The following is a 16,690-nucleotide window of genomic DNA, read 5'->3' as shown; positions in this document are numbered from 1 at the left end:
CTCATAAGCACGTCTCTTTGCTGATGCCATTTTGGGGTGTCCTTAGTCAAACAAATGTGGTTTTACAGCATACGGGTAGTACAGTATACCTACCTATCAGAGGCATGGCAGAGGTAAGTGTACATACTGTACGTAGCTTACAGTATGTAGTAGTAATGTTTTCTAATTGTTTTACCACTGCCAGCGTATGTAGTGTATGTATTACGTCCCTACGTCAGCAGGAAATGGTCTGTCAGGTGGAGTGCTCACAAAAATCACACACAAACATTTTTACAGATTTTGGAACTCGGTACACACATAAAGCACACAGGGTTAAAAGGTACACTGTCGATTTTTGAGAAAATTAAAGGCTTTTAAGTGCACCTTATGGTACTTGATATAATGACGATTCAGAGTTGTTCAAATAGATTTCATGTAACTGTTAAAGGCAAGAACTTACTTCTGCAGCAAAAGTAGATTCAGATTCTATTATAGAAAATTACATATTTGTGAATGGTTCATAAAATCCTGGTTATAAACACATGACTCTAAATGCCAGGAAAAGTTTTCCAGGTTCAAGGAATTTTTTGCTATTTCTTAATTCGGTATTTAGCAGATCAGGGATAGCAGACGTCATTGTAATGACATCACCTAGTGTTTGCTATGCCCTGGGTGCAATGATTTAATAACTAATTAATGACAGTGGTATTGGTGCTCTCTGGCTTATGACACAAATGTTTATATCTTATTTTCCACCTTTGCTGTCCTTCTGGCATCTGTCCATGTGTCATACACATATGCTACCCTCGTCCCTGAGTTGTCCTTTCTTGCCCTTGATCTGTTTTTATTGAAGCAAATTATCACCATTATCATTGATTAAGGAAGAGTAAAGAAGAGCTTCCCATCTTATAAGATGAGCTTTGCGATGCGAGCACTGCAAATTTGTCTTGATATTAGACCGCACCTAATCACATTTACATTTTTGTGAGACAAGGATTCCTTTTTCTTTTATTCTGCTTCTACATTGGCCTCTGCTGTTCAGGTTAAAGTGACATCCAGCAGTTTTTATGAGTTTTAGTAAATGATTACAATGCATAATTAACCTCTGACAACATATGTGCACTATGTCCTTACAATGCTGTGCATCATGAAAAAAAACTACGAGGCTTTTGTACAGTTAGATTATGACTAAGTTTTGAGTCATAGTAAGTTTGAAATGGAATAATGAGCTATTCTTTCACACTGAAAACTTATTCATCTTTTAAATTAATAATTAAACTCAATTTGGATGTTGTGCATCTTTCTCATAATGAGAGTAAAAAGATTGTACAAGTGCTTTGGTCTGCAGGGAACAGAACTTCAAACAGAGCCTTCCCCATTTCTTCTCATACAACCAGCACTGTTTACAGTTGTAGGGTATGAACATTTTCTTCTACCAGCCAAAAGTAGAATTTTTATGTGATTACTAATTTGCATGAACCTCCATTAAACCAGCAGCAGAGGATATCAGTGCTCTTGAAGACATGCGTGACTTGGTATTAACCCAATAAAAACTCTCTGCAAAACAGAACGCTTTTGAAGTTGTAGCAGGAAATCAAACTGGACTTCCATGTTCCTCTTGTTAATCCTGGCTGAACTTCAGAATTTGGAATAAGATCAAGTCTGTGGTTGTTTTTTGGGTGACCAGTAAATAGTCAATACAGTAAAATTAGAGGCAGCCTGTCAGTGTCGCTCTGATTTATGAATGGTCGTACGCTACAGATGTTTCATAGATAAAACATCTGATGTTTTTGTCATATTACTAATGTGTGGCTTAAAACTTAATCTATATTAGTGGAACTGGTTCATTGCTGTTTTGTTTGCTGCAACACAATAGAAATAATAAATCCCTTTACATTTAACATTACTACTAGGTTTTCCTGAATTCTAAAACATCTAGCTAAATAACAGAAGCAACAATACACTGGTGGTCCAGAAAAAAAGGTGAGGCAGTTTTTTAACAGGCATATGTAATTTTTCCACCATAAGGTTTGACCTCTGTTCCATTCTGCGTAGCTGAGCCCTTCCAGCAAGCCAACATGCAGAATAGCAGCGTACAAACTCTGTGGAAACAGAAGGGAACATATCACAGAATCGCAAGGCCTTTGTATAATTAGCAATTACATACAAATTATTTTTTGTCAAAATAGCTGTCATCAGAGGTCTGTCGCGACTGACCTACTTTTTTTTTTGTTTGCAAATATAGAAATTTTCCCACATTAACTGAGTTGTATAATTTTAAACCCTGTCTTTGCAATCTAAAAGCAGTACGGCAGTGAAGGTCAATTTTTCTGATATACATTATACTTGTGTCAAGTTTGAGTGTGGTGATCAAGGCAAATTTTAAAATTTGGCTTTCAAAGAAAATCTTTTATTGAAATTCTACGGAGACATACTTTAGGATGTGAGGACATTTATATGAACATCATGGATGTTTAAATATTTACATGTGGAAAAACCTGATCTAACTTTATAGAGTAAATTAAGCTTTAAATGAATATAATGAGGGTGGCCCCTTCCTGCATAATTGCAATGTTCAGCATTGAAATATTTTATTGAGCTATGAGATTTGCCCATTTTAAAATAATCTTACTCCCATTTTACAGGAAGTTCTAGACAAACCACCTGGTATTTTGGTTGGTTTTTGTTTCCTGCAGAATTATTTTAACTTAGACAGTGTACGGCAAAAGGTTTGGATGTCCCATAAAAAATCCGTGGTTTTCATGGCGCACCAGCAATAGAAGAGGCTGGAATTGGCAATTCTCTAAGGCACATTCTTGGCCTCTAAATTTTTTTTTAAAAATTAGTATTAATTTTTTCTTGCCATTATAGGCTGAGACAGAGCTGGAGGTAGCAGAGATGAAGATGCTGAGGTTCTCTCTGGGAGTGACCAGGAAGGATAGGATCAGGAATGAGTACATCAGAGGGACAGCACATGTTAGAGGTTTTGGAGAGAAAGTCAGAGAGGCCAGACTGAGATGGTTTGGACATGTCCAGAGGAGAGATAGTGAATATATTGGTAGAAGGATGCTGAGTTTTGAACTGCCAGGCAGGAGTCCTAGAGGAAGACCAAAGAGGAGGTTTATGGATGTAATGAGGGAAGACATGAAGGTAGTTGGTGTGAGAGAAGAGGATTCAAAGGACAGGGCTAGATGGAGGAAATTGATTCGCTGTGGCGACCCCTGAAGGGAAAAGCCGAAAGGAAAAGAAGATTATAGGCTGATGTCTTTGGAAGTTCTGGTCCAGAAATCACAACCTAGGTGAAGTCCTACACCATCACTACTTTCAGTATCATATCAAAATAATGTTAGGCAGCTTACTGCTGCTGTTAAATGCAGCAGAGTGATTTTTCATCTCTCCGGTGGTGAAAACCACAGTTTTCACAAACTTCTCTGGAGTTATTTTCTCAGTCAAATCTGGATAAAAAATATTTTAAAAAGTTGTTTGAAGAATTAAAAGAGACAGAAACACACCTTCCATTTTGTATCCTTGGTTATCACCCCTTTAGGGAATAATGGTTGAATTGATCAAGGGGAAGCTGAGTATTTTGAGAGGGTTGTTATATAAAACATTTTTCCCTTGCATGAGTTTCCTCCAATTGTTGCATTTTCTTCCCATAAATCAAAGATATGCCCTTTGGTGAACTTGAGAGTTGGAGTTATATTATTAGTTATATTCTCCATGTTAACCATGTGTATTACCCTGTGCCTTTCTTTTATTCCTTTTCTTGAAGATGTAATCATCTCCTCTTCAGTGCAGTACACGGGTTGTAGGTGATGATGGAGCTGATTGTGGGTGAGGGGCGGGGTACAAACTAGCTCATTACAGGACCACACATACACAATTTACTTTATTGTGCCTTTCAAATAAATTAAGTTGGAATGAAATTTTGACAAAATGATCTCAGGTTTGAGGTTGACTTGCAAACTATTTTTAGCTTTTCACCACTATAATGTTGATTTGGAATCAGAGCTAGCTTGAGCATCATTGTATAAAGTCACAAAGCTGGGAAAGCAAATGAACACAGTATAAAAACAATTGAGGTGAATGTCAGAGATTGTGCTGACATGGATGAGGGTTTGAGGGTTTGTCTCTGTTGTGTTAATGCTGGAATGGAGATAGAGAACCATTATGGCTATGTAATGCAAATTCATGAGTCATCTTTTTGGTGTCTGCTTCTGGTAAATGTACAGTAATGAACTAACTATGACTTCATATGCTGGTGTCCTCTGGTGCCCAGAGGACTGAAAAGGAGAGGAATTTTAGTCTCATCTGATTTAAATCCACATTTTCTGCAGGTCCAGCTCCACATAAGCTAGTCACTGCCCCATTTAGCAGGAATTCCAATCCAGGTTACACGACATAATGGATAAAGGATGAGATTCAGGAAGAAGGTCAATATGTCAGGTCCCTGGTATTTGATGTAGTATGTATTATAGCCTTATAATGTAATGATGATATAAGGTGGGTTGGGCACTGGGTCATGGAGGGTTAAAGTGTTTGACTGGAATAATTTGAATTCAGTGTGACGGCACAGATTTTAATCTTCTTACAGGAAGGCCTGGTAATGCTAGAGCGAGGACTTAATTCTTATGTTTTCCTCCATGTGAAATCAGGACAAACCTGCAAACAAGGCCTACTGTAGATTTTTATTGTCATGATTATATCACAGATGTCCCTGGTTGCTAGTTATTTTTGTTTAATCAACACTTTTATTCCCAAAGTGCGCAGTGAAAGTACCTGATTTTTTTCTAGTATGTTTTGTAGACAACAGAATCAAAAATGAGTAAGACAGGGTTTATTATAGGATAATTAAAATTCAGTATAAATATTTCAACTCCCCATCTATCTGTCTATCTATCATGTTGCCGAGCATTGAATATGACTGAGCAGTAGAATTATGTAATCTTTTCAAAGACTCTTATTTTTATTTCCTTTTAGGATTTCCCCTCCTTCCCCAGTTATTTCCTGCTTTTCAGCCTGCTTTTCTCCCTGCAGTTTGAGCATTTTGTGAAGCCAACAGAGGGCGCTCCCACCACTGGTTTAAAAGTCAAAAGGAAGAAAGTGAGGCAGTGGCACAGTGATGTCATTTAGCAGCAAGGCAGGGCTGCACTGGAGGAGGCGCCCAGAGGTCATGGCGGTGAGGGCGGTGGGTGATTCCTCACGTGCTTCTCCTCACTGATCATGCATAATCCCTGCATTTGACCTTTCATACCTAATTCTTACACATATTATGCTACAACCAGACAGTGCATTCAGTCAGACTCTTGGTTTCTTCTGCGATATATTTTGTAAACCTGATTGCAGCAGATTTGAGTGATTTGCTATTGGGTATTTTCCAAACTCAGCTTGGTTATAGAGTCATGTCAGTTAAGGCAAGACAGCAAACTGTTTTGCTGCCTGCAGACAGGCCTTGATGCACAGGCTGTTATGGGGTTTTTTCCATCTTCTTTTTAGAGCTGGAGAGCTGTATCCCAGAGTCCCACAGCAGTCCACACTTCCTGTTTACCACCCTGCTGCTGACACACATCCAATGACGTTAGTTACACTTGCATAAGAACAGCAGAGGTTCTGAAATGTATATTACATTAAGTCCCTTTTCCTCCTCCCATGTGTAGCTTCCTTTCATCATCTGTTCTACTTCTTTTTGCTTTTCTCACCTTCTGTCTGCCTCTCCATGTCTGCAAATGTCTATTTTTGTCTTTTTCTAGTCACTCTTTTTTCAGCTTTTCCTTTTTTCTGGATTTCATTGGATCTCTTACTTCCCTCTGTTTTATATTTGTATCATTCCCTAAAATACTATCCACCCTCTAACTCACTTCTCACTTTGTCCCTCTCATCACTCAACAGCTGCTGTTAAACGTGAAACAAAGACAGGAAGTATCAGAGATGATCAGAGTTTTTCAAAGCAAACGTGAGACCCTGTCATAATTAAAAACACCTTCAAAGATATTTGTGTGTTAATGTTTAACTTCATTCAGTTTTGTATTTATTTATCTGTTAAATACATGTTTGACACACCAATATAACATCCGGGGCTGCAGGAGAACTGCCCTCCTCCCCCCAGTTTCTCCCTCTTTTCAATCCACATTTTTTGACGAATGTTGTTACTGTAGGAAGGTTGAACAAAAGAAAGTGCTGCTGGAGTGAGGCAGCTGACATTGTGGTCCTGTGACATAACTTTATTGTGTTGAGCAGCAAAACATCTGATCATATCATGACTGCACAAAACTATGTGTTTTATTTGTACCTCTGTATGCCTCTTTGAAATTACAGTCACTAAAATATTGATTTAAGCCCTTTGTGTGTTTTATTTATTTATTGTGATGTCAGGGCTTCGTGATTGGGGCACGACCAGAAAATGCGTGCGAACCCATCGAGCCCCCTCCGAGGGACAACTTGACAGGTGCCTTCATCGTCCTCATCAAGCGCTTCGACTGCAACTTTGACATCAAGGTAAAGTGTTTAAGTCCTTCTTGACTCATCCATGCCCCATCCTCAATCAACTACTAACGTCCAGTTCTGAACTAAATCAATCACATGGAGATATTTTCTTTCTGAAAGAATCGCGACTATCTCCACGGATGTGCCGTTTTTTTATAAGTTGATTTGTGGCCCATTTTATTTCTCTAATAGTTCATGATCACGTCACCTCTGCTCATTTAATGAAGGTTGTGTATTATGGAAATGCTGTTTTTGAAAACATCCTTTTTTAACAGCTGTTCATTTTGAAGGGCAAGCTGCCAAACATTGTGTGTGAGAGTTCAAACTGCATTTATATCACTAGGTGGGTTTTAGTGTTGGTTTCAGCCTCACCTCATCCGTTACGCTCCGGAAAAAGGAAGTGGCCATTTCCCTAAGCCATTTCCTGCTTGTACATCAATCTCAACTGGCTCAAATCTTTTTCTTATGTTCATTCAATACATCAGTGAAGTGACTGAAAAGTGGAGAGAGCAGAGCTCTGTCAGTCAAATGATGCTGTGTCCAGAGCAGGTTGGACCAGCAGACATCCCGAGCTTTTACCATATGCTCATCAATACTCTGTAAAGAGGAGAAAGGTCAAATTTATGGTCTGACTAATTAATACACAATATAGTTGACAGTGCGCTAACTAGGAGATTAATTATTCATGCAGCACTTAAGTTTATATTCTTTAAGATTAATTGTGCCTGAAATGTTTTACAGTGAACATTTTTTTTAATGTTTGCAATGACGGCAACACTTCCTAAATGCTTCTTCAACATTGTGAAATCGATGTCCAAAGAGGATGGAATAGAAAGGAGAGACGAGAGGGAAGGAGATAAGGGGGGAAATGAAAACCAGGGTTTAGAAAGGGAGAGTGGGGATGAGTAATGGGGTGAAGGAGGGGAAAGCACGCAGCCTCTTGACTCCTGTCTCTTCTTCTCTGCGCCGTCTTCTCAATCCTCCCAGACTTACATTTGTTTCCACTCTACATTCTGGGGTTCTCCCAGTGTTCATTCACTCTCACATTTCCTGTTTGTCCATCAAAGTAACTCCTTTGCTTTTTGGCACTCCCTGTTCGTCCTTGCTCTTTTTCTTTCTTCCTGTGTTGTACCTCTGAACCAGTCTCACCGCCTTATAGGGTCTTATACACACACACACACACACACACACACACACACACACACACACACACACACACACACACACACACACACACACACACACACACACACACACACACACAGAAACATGTTGACAGACAGGGCAGTAAGGTGTTCCCTTTGTTGGATTGTAACCAGACTCCATTCCATATATCTTTGTGTTACACAGACGCACAATTTGCACACACACACACACACACACACACACACACACACACACACACACACACACACACACACACACACACACACACACAGTCTATCTGAACTGTGTCAGAATTGACTTTTGACCTCCTACAACCCTTGAAGGAGTGGCTTCGACTTGTTGAAGTTGACTTTGATACTTTTTCGGTTTGAGTGACTTTACAGCACATTTACTTGATTTTTGGTTTTTCTCTGGAACCCATTTGACTTTCAAAGTGTGTTGTGACACTCAAGCAGAGTGATTTTTTTGGTCAGGTTTCTAGCTAAGAGGTAAAGAATCTGTTGGTTTCTCGGCAAACGTTCATCCAGTCAGCTTCACACTTTCAAGTGATTTGTTGGGTGTGAAAAAGGTTCCACACCTTCTTTTTCCATTTGAAGTGTCTCACAGGAAAATCTATGAAGACCAGCTTAAAATTTAAGAACACCACTTAGTCAGACAAGTAATGCAATTTTTTTTTTCCCATATTCCAGTTGCTTTGGCGTTAAATAGACACCACCTTTTTTATTTTTATTTTTTAAGGAAAAAGTGACATAGGTAAGTAGTGCTGGTTACAGTGCATGGCCCTCCATAGCAAAAATGTTACTGGCAGAACTGCTGCTCCTGGTGTTTCCTGGTGTACAAAAACAAAGCGAATTATTGCTCTCTACCATTTCCTGTCAATATATCTATCACAATCAAAATAAAGGGGAAAAAAATACATGTTATTGCAAAATCAAAAGTTTGATTTTCAGTTTTGCAATGAGATCTCCAACTTTGAGATTTCTTTGCAGAAATAGAGGATGAGGATTTTGGATCATGTTCTCGGAATCTTGTAGGAGTCTATAACCGACTTTCCAGGTGAATCGTAGACATTGCCAATATTGATTCTGCGCTGTTACTGCTTTTGCTGCAGCAACATTGACCCCCCCCCCACACACACACCATTATACCTTTTTGTCTCACTCCCTGTTGTGATTTTATTCTGTCAGTCTGGGTTATACTGTATTTGCCCTCTCACACACATTTACGTCCTGTCTCTGAGGTTTGTCTCCAGCTTAATGGTAATGACCACATCTACACATATCATTGCAGGGTCATGGACACGCATGCTCTCTCTCTCTCTCTCTCTCTCTCTCTCTCTCTCTCTCTCTCTCTCTCTCTCTCTCTCTCTCTCTCTCGCTCTTTCTTGCTCTCACTCTCTCTGTCTCTCTGTAGAGTCTGCTATCATACGCTTATACAGCTGTCCATGTCCTTTGCCTGTCTTGCTGCATTTGGCAATCTTTTATTCTCCATTACTCTCCGAGTTGTTACTCTTTCTCTCTTTATGTTGTCTTCCTTTCAATCTCTTTCTCTCCCTGTCTGTCTCTCTGACACTCACTCAGACACACTCCCTCCCTTCCTCTTAGCTGGGCTCAGTTCCCTCCAGAAGCTGCAGGGGAACAAAGGAATAATAGATTCCATCTTGGTTGACTGAAATGAGGCACTGTGTGTACGAGTGAACGTGTGTGTTTGTGTGTGTGTGTGTGTATGTGTGTGTGTGCGTGTGGGCTGGGGCGAAGGGGCAGGGGCTTCACCTCCCATCCTTTTCTGCCCCTCGGCATCCCCTTAAATAGCATTTAGCCATTAGCATCCAATGAGCAACCGTAAAGATCCGCCATAATGGGTGATAGAATCACCCACTTAACCCTCCATTAAGTGTCCACTCCTCTTTCTGAACTGTGTGTTCGTGTGCATCCGTGTGCGAGTGTGTGTTGCTAGATGACATGACTGAGATGAGCTTGAGTGTCTGGAGAAAGTGTTTGAGACCGTAGGGGGAAGGTAACATGTGAAGGGGTGTTTATCGGCACGTTCAGTCTTTGCAAAAGAAAGAGGGAGAGAGATATGTGGATTTGGATTCTTTGAGGTGGTGGGGCGGTCAGTGGTGACCTGTATGACCTTTCTGGGAGGAGAGGCGGGTAACAGGAAACTCAATACCCTTTTCCTCTCCTCTCCCTCTCAGAAACAACCCCTGTGCCTCTTTTCGTTCTTTCGAGATTCTTTGCAGTTGGTCCGTCCCCCTGCTGCTCTCCAATAACACACACACACACACACACACACACACACACACACACACACACACACACACACACACACACACACACACACACACACACACACACACCAGGTCTATATATACTGAATGATCACGTAATACTTTTGTTTCTGCTCCCTTGTTTCATAAGCTGAACTCAAGATCCAAAACATTTTCTCTATACACAAAAGACCAAATCGTTCACAGATCTGTTTTCTGTGATTGTGAGCCCTTCTCTTTTGCCGGGTAAATCCATCCCACCTCACTGTGGCCTATCAAGATGCTGATTAGTCAGCAAGATTACAGAACAGGTGTGCCTCCATTCTGTCACACAGCACAATGCCACAGATAATGCAGGTTTTGAGGGAGCGAGCAATTGGCAGACTGACTGCAGGAATGTCCGCCAGAGCTGTTTCCCGTGACTTAAATGTTCATTTCACTCCCATAACTGTCTCTAAAGGTATTTCAGACAATTTGGCATGACAGTACATACAGACCACACTTAACTGCACCAGCGAATGACCTCAAAAGTCAGTATGTTCACCCCCAAGATCATCTGAGACCGGCCACCTGGACAGCTGCTGCAACAATCAGTTTGCATAACCAAAGAATTTATGCAGACTGATAGAAAAAGCTCACCTCGTCGTCCTCATCGGGGTCTCAACCTGACTGCAGTTTGTCGTTGTGACTGACTTGAGTGGGCATATTCTCACATATATGCTGTGTGGCACGTTGGAGAGGTGTTCTCTTCACAGGTGAATCCCGGTTTCACTGTTCAGGAAAGATGGCAGACAGCATGTGTGACATCATGAAAGTGAGCAGTTTGACGAGGTCAACGTTGCAGATTGAGTGGCCCATGGTGGCAGTGGGGTTATGGTATGGGGAGGCGTATGTTATGGACAATGAGCACAGGGGCATTGATGGCATTTTGAATGCACAAATGTACAGTAATGAAATCCTGAGGCCCCGTTGTTGTGCGTTCATCCATGAACGTGTTCTAGTTTCTGTCAATATCAAGAATATACAGAATATACAACCATTGATGGGGTGTGGACCAACATTCCACAGGCCACAATCAACAACCTTATCAACTCTGTGCTGATGTGTTGTTCTGTGGGAAGCAAACGGTGGTCACTGCAGACACTGGCTGTGCTCTCTATCACAGATTTAGACAGATTTTTTTACATAGAAAATGTTTTAAATCACTGAATTCAAAAGTGTTGCGTATACTGTATATTTTTTGTTCAGTGTACATTAAGCTATGATCTGCAGTTAAAAGATGTACTGGAATGCATTTTAAAGGCATAAATGAATATATTAAGCTATGGAGATCATAAAATGTTCTTCTCAGTACTAAGATAGCATTAATCTACAAACAAAAGATTTAATAGCATATTTTAACATTTTTCATAGATGAGTGATTGAACATATGTCTTGTACTATTTGCATTTTTTTGGCCCGCATCCTGTCATTAAAAAAATTATTTAACAATAACAGAAATCACATGGTTTATTGATTTTGGTACACATTTAACAACTTTCTAAAACTGTCGATGGGCATGAGCATTGCTGTGCTGATAGTAGCATTTAAAAAAAAAGGTGGGTGTGGGTGTCTGGTAGTTCAAGGTGAGGTAATAAAGTATTAAAGTAGGCAGTTTCTGCCTAGAACTTAACGAGGAATGTAGATTTTCAATATGACCAGCGTTATAAACAGAAAGAGATAATAAGGTGGTTCAGCCTGACCATCTAACACAGATGGTCAGGCTGTGTTAGCTTTTAGACACAAGAAAGAGCTTCATCTCTCAAATTTTTTCTTCAGCATAAATTATGTTTCACATCCATTTTGAGTGACAATTTGAAAAGAAAAATATAGTGTTAAGTGAAAATGAGTTTGACACCACTTATCTAGAACCCCCATACCTTCATGAATAAATATAGTCTCACATTTCAGATATTACTATTAATCTTAACCTTAATGCCACATTTTTAAATATAGTCTCACATTTCAGATATTACTATTAATCTTAACCTTAATGCCACATTTTCAAATATAGTCTCACATTTCAGATATTACTATTAATCTTAACCATAATGCCATATTTTACAAAAATAAATTGTGTTTTGACTTAAAAAGAAATCTTTCTTTGTCAATTGCAAGGAACGGAGCTGTTCGTTATTTATGGAAAACCAGCTGACTGACCTTGCACCAGAGAGACACACAACTTTAATTGGCTGCATTCTGTATTCATTTTAAATCAGATTTTATACTCAAATACAGACTCACTCCAGTGGGTGGGTCATCACGCTCACAGAGATTAACACCCTCCACCAGCAGTTGTAATTGACTCAACATCAGATTGAGGCAAAGCTGATTAGTTTTTCCCAGAGATAACCCTGGATGTGTCTCATCACACAAAGTCTCCTGTGTCATGTCAGCAAGTCCATTCATGTCAACACTTAAAACAGGAGCTATGAGAATGGGGTCCGTCCGGTGGGTCCTGCAGACCGCCGCTTTGGCCCCAAATATCTTAAGCCTGGTTCTTGTCCTCAGAAAAGGCCACCAATGTTTTGATCATATGTCTGCACCATAGGAACATGACTAAAGCCAGAGCAGTGTATGAATGAAATAAAAGAATTAATGACGCTAAATAACATTTGATGAGTTGGGAGCAGCTGATGTGTGAATCTGTCTTATCAGGACACTTTCTCTGATGGCTGGTTTTTTCCCATCGAACCTTTTGTCTTACTGTCTCTCTCTATGCATTTCATCACATGGCTGGTTTGTGACACACACACACACACACACACACAAACACCCTGTCATGAGACAAGTGAGTGCACATATGAAGCTAAGTCATTGTTTGAATAAACACTGAGGCCTGTGTGTGTGTGTGTGTGTGTGCATGTGTGTGTGTGTGTGTGCGCGCGCACACATATGTGCCTGTGTTTTTGTGAGAAACAGCAATTTCTCGTGGGTCAGTGTCTTTTTTTTTTTTTATTGTCTGTTGAAAATTCCTGTGGCAGCAAAAGTTCAGTTTGCCCTATATGACTAAAACACACACACACACGATACATAGAACAAAATGCACTTTTGCATTGGCTCCTTCTTTAAAGATGTGTGTCTAAAGTAATTTTCCACAGAACAAATGATTCTTTATATTTGATTATATGTATAAGTTAAAAAAACAAAAACCCTTCAACCTCATGAACCTTCATGTCCTCATGCGATCAGGAATAATGGGAGTACAGAATTTAAAGTGGAAGGAAGTGGAAGAAATTATTTTGCACCTTTTTGAACTAGGATCCGAAAGTGCTTTTGTGTTCACTGGCGGAGCAAATGTACATATGAAATTAGAAGGGGAAAAAAAGCATTATTTAAATCAAGGACAAGCAATGGTTTTCAAGAACAGGGAGAGAATTGAGACAAGGTCTCAGTATTTTTTTATGCTTATCTTTATAACACTTTAGTGTTGTAAAGTCTCTCTATGCTGAGAGGGGAGTTCATGAATTGCAGCTGTGTTGGTTTATCAGTATACGTAGCCTCTCCCTGCAGTTTGCAGCTTTATTGGACTCTTTATCTAATCGGCCGTCTGGACCTTGAAAGTGAACCCGGCTCTGCTCTGCCCAAAATTCCTCTGAAACGCAGAGGAGAAAGCAGGGGGGTGGAATGAAGGAGAAAGGGAACAGACTGGTGAGAAGGAGGGGAGGGAGTGTCAAGGAGTGAAGGTGGAAATACCAGAGAAGGGGCTGGCCGTATTTCAGGAGAAATAGTTGGTAGGGGTGATGTAACAAGTGTAATGAGGACAGAGTGAGGAGAAAAGAAGGAGGTTAAATATAGAGTAGATGCAGGTAGGGGAAAGGGGGAGACAAGGTAAGTCTTAGGAGAAGGCATGAAATAATAGGAAATGAGGGGAGAAGAAATAAAAAGATTCTGAGGATAACTCTTGGAGGAGGAGAGAAAGGTGGAGGGACTATAAAGGAATAAGAGCATAAGAGGAAATAAGGAGGCACTAACCAAGAAAAAGGAAAAAAGTACTGAAACTCAAGATTCAAAGGATGTATTGTAGGCAATATAAATAAACAGAACTGGACCTGTAGTTCAAGAGATGAAGAGGAAAAAGAAAAAGCTGAAAATAAAAGGATGGATGTGAGTCCAGTGTTTTGCCCAAGAAATCTTTTTAGGGTCAGTGATGAGAGGAATGCATGCTGGTAAACTATTGGTTATTGTTTTCCATAACTTAAAAAAAAACAAAATGATCACAAGGAGAGGATTACTCATTTATTGCAAACTGATATACTTCTGAAAGAAGTCAGAGTAATTAAAACGAATGGATTGGCTAAGGTTACCTAGAAAATAAGTAGTTCTAATCTAGTCCATCCAATAACCCCAATGGGTGGTTGGGGCACCACAGACGATCTGTTAACCAGTTTTCTACATCCTTCTCTGTTCTCAGCAGCTCTCATTGTGTGTCAAGTGAGTCCATTCTCTGATGTCGTCCTCCCATCTTTTACTTTGTCTCCCTCGCCACCTGCCACCCTATCCTCTTCCTTGTAGGGTGGTCTTAGCAAGGCCTGAAGATCTGGTGATTTGTCTACCATCTCAGTTTCCGTTTTATAACTGGTAAGCAGGTCTTCATGTGGGCCGACAGTTTGGCTCATCTCTTGCCGGACTTCTTCATTTGTGACATGTTGGGTATAGCAGATACCCATGAGTCTTCTGTGGCATCTCAACTCCATGCTCTGTATTCTTTTCTGCAGTTCAGCTGTAAGGGTCCAAGTTTCGCAAGCATATAGAAAGATTGAGATGACATGTGATCGCAGCAGTCTCACATTTGATGCCAGACTGATGTTTTCGTCTTTCCATATGGGCTCAAGTTTTGCCAGAGCAGCAGTTGTTTGAGCAATTCTGGCAAGGTTTTCATGTTTGGATCCTTCATCTGACACAGTTCCTCTGAGATATTTGAAGCTGGACACTGTGTCCAGTGACACTGTTCATAAGTAGTTCAAAATGTTTCAAAATCAATTCAACATGAAATCTATTAAATTATTCAACTGTAATAAAGTCACATGACTTTAAATCTATGCAGTTGGGAAAGATATGTCCGTGGCACATCATGATTTATTGAGATTTTCATACATTACCCCAAGTGCTCTCCTTGCAGCCTGTTCCTTAGGTTAGATCACCCACCTGTCTTCTATTAGAGCATTCTTCAATTTAAAAATAAATTTACTGCTCACAACAAAAATGAGTTGTCCTGTGATAGCAAAGCTAAAATCAACTGAAATAAAACAACATGTTAGGTTCACAATTCAGCCAGTATAACCATACTTCTGATCATGAATGCACTGTAACATGAAGTTGTAACTTTTTTATGAGACAAGAACAGAACCATTGCAGTTGAAATATTAAATAACATAAAGTTCCTGGGAGAAAGGTCGTCCAATGATCGCATGATTGGCGGTTCGAATCCCGCTCCCCCGGTCATTTGTCATGGTGTCCTTGGGCAAGACACTTTACTGTTCTTTACTCCAATGAGGGATTCACTGGTGTGTGAATGTGTGTGATTGTTCCCGTGGTGGTTGGAGAGGCCGTTGGCAAGGATTGGCTGCCACGTAACCCTAACCCTAACCCCAGGGCAGCTGTAGCTACACATGTAGTTTACCATCACCATGTATGACAGAGGAGCGAATAAATAATGGAACCACTGTTAAGTGCTTTGAGTCTCTAAAACAGCGCTATATAAATCTAATCCCTTATTATTTGTTAGCAGTTTAGTCCATCATTAAAAACCCCTGCAGCATTTGTGGAAATGGTCCCAGCTTTTTTTTACCAGTTGGTGGTGGAGTTAGCTAGTCAGGCAGAGTTCTGAGTGGAGGTGGACACAGAGCAGATTGTAGAGGCCCCCAATTATTTGATAATGTTCAATTATTAAAAAATTAGGTTGAAAAGTGTTGAACGGGGTTTTGGTGTACAGTTGTATAGGAAACACTAGAGAGTTACACATTATGAGAAAGAAGAAAAAGAGGATGAACTCAGGTTTGGGGGAGGGGGTGTTCGACTTTTGGCCAAGCTGGTCAGACCCAAAGAGAGAGAGGGAGAATGAGCGCCAGCATTGACAAGTACCCGTGGCAAAAACGGCAGCAGCATTAACATTTTCTGATTTAAGAAATGTCATAAAAATTACTACAAATTTAAGATAATAATTGAAAGTGATAAGTCCCTGTCAAAGCTCATACCGAGCAGCAAGATCCTGTCTGACCTGGTTAGAGAGGGCATAAATTGGATCTGTCATAATTCTGGTATTGGATAGAGTTTGAGGCACCCTGAAGAGTGCGTTGAATTTTTAGAAAATTTTTGTTTTTTTTAACTTTAATCTCACTTGTAGGAACCAGATTAGTGTAGGCTTTTTAATTTTGTTTGCTCTTGGTTACAACTTCGGAAAAAAGTTTTAAAGTATTCTTCATGTACTGTACTCACCAAAACAGGAAATGTACCATTTCAGCGACCGCAACTTTATTTGAATACCAGCATGTTTAAAGGGTATTTTCAATGCAGCCTTGAAAATATATTGAGAAAAATTTGCTCTGCAGCTCAGAATAATTTTCACAATTCTGAGGTCAAGTCTGTTACGTGCAAATGCAGAGTGGCTGTAATGTCTACCTACTAGTTATATTTCTTGCCTGAACATCACAGGACAGGAACGTGGAGCAACAATAGATAGGACAAAAGAAAAGGGGTAAAGGATCAGGGAAAGGAGAAGGAAGGAGAAAAGGAGGAGAGTCGGAAGACTAT

At 40.0% G+C, this 16,690-nt stretch overlaps 1 protein-coding gene across 1 annotated transcript in view; it reads left to right on the top strand.

Annotated features, from left to right (window-relative positions):
• rnf13 (ring finger protein 13) overlaps window positions 1-16,690 on the top strand; it is a 38,055-nt gene that overhangs the window by 5,436 nt on the left and 15,929 nt on the right. The window contains exon 4 of the mRNA XM_068318560.1: window positions 6,352-6,474. Coding sequence (XP_068174661.1) covers window positions 6,352-6,474 — 123 coding nt within the window. The remainder of the gene's footprint in view (window positions 1-6,351; window positions 6,475-16,690) is intronic.

Source organism: Antennarius striatus, chromosome 7 (genome assembly GCF_040054535.1).
Source record: "Antennarius striatus isolate MH-2024 chromosome 7, ASM4005453v1, whole genome shotgun sequence".
NCBI classification, from domain to species: domain Eukaryota; kingdom Metazoa; phylum Chordata; class Actinopteri; order Lophiiformes; family Antennariidae; genus Antennarius; species Antennarius striatus.
Note: the sequence above shows the minus strand (reverse complement) of the source record. Positions and strands in the feature narration are given on the sequence as shown.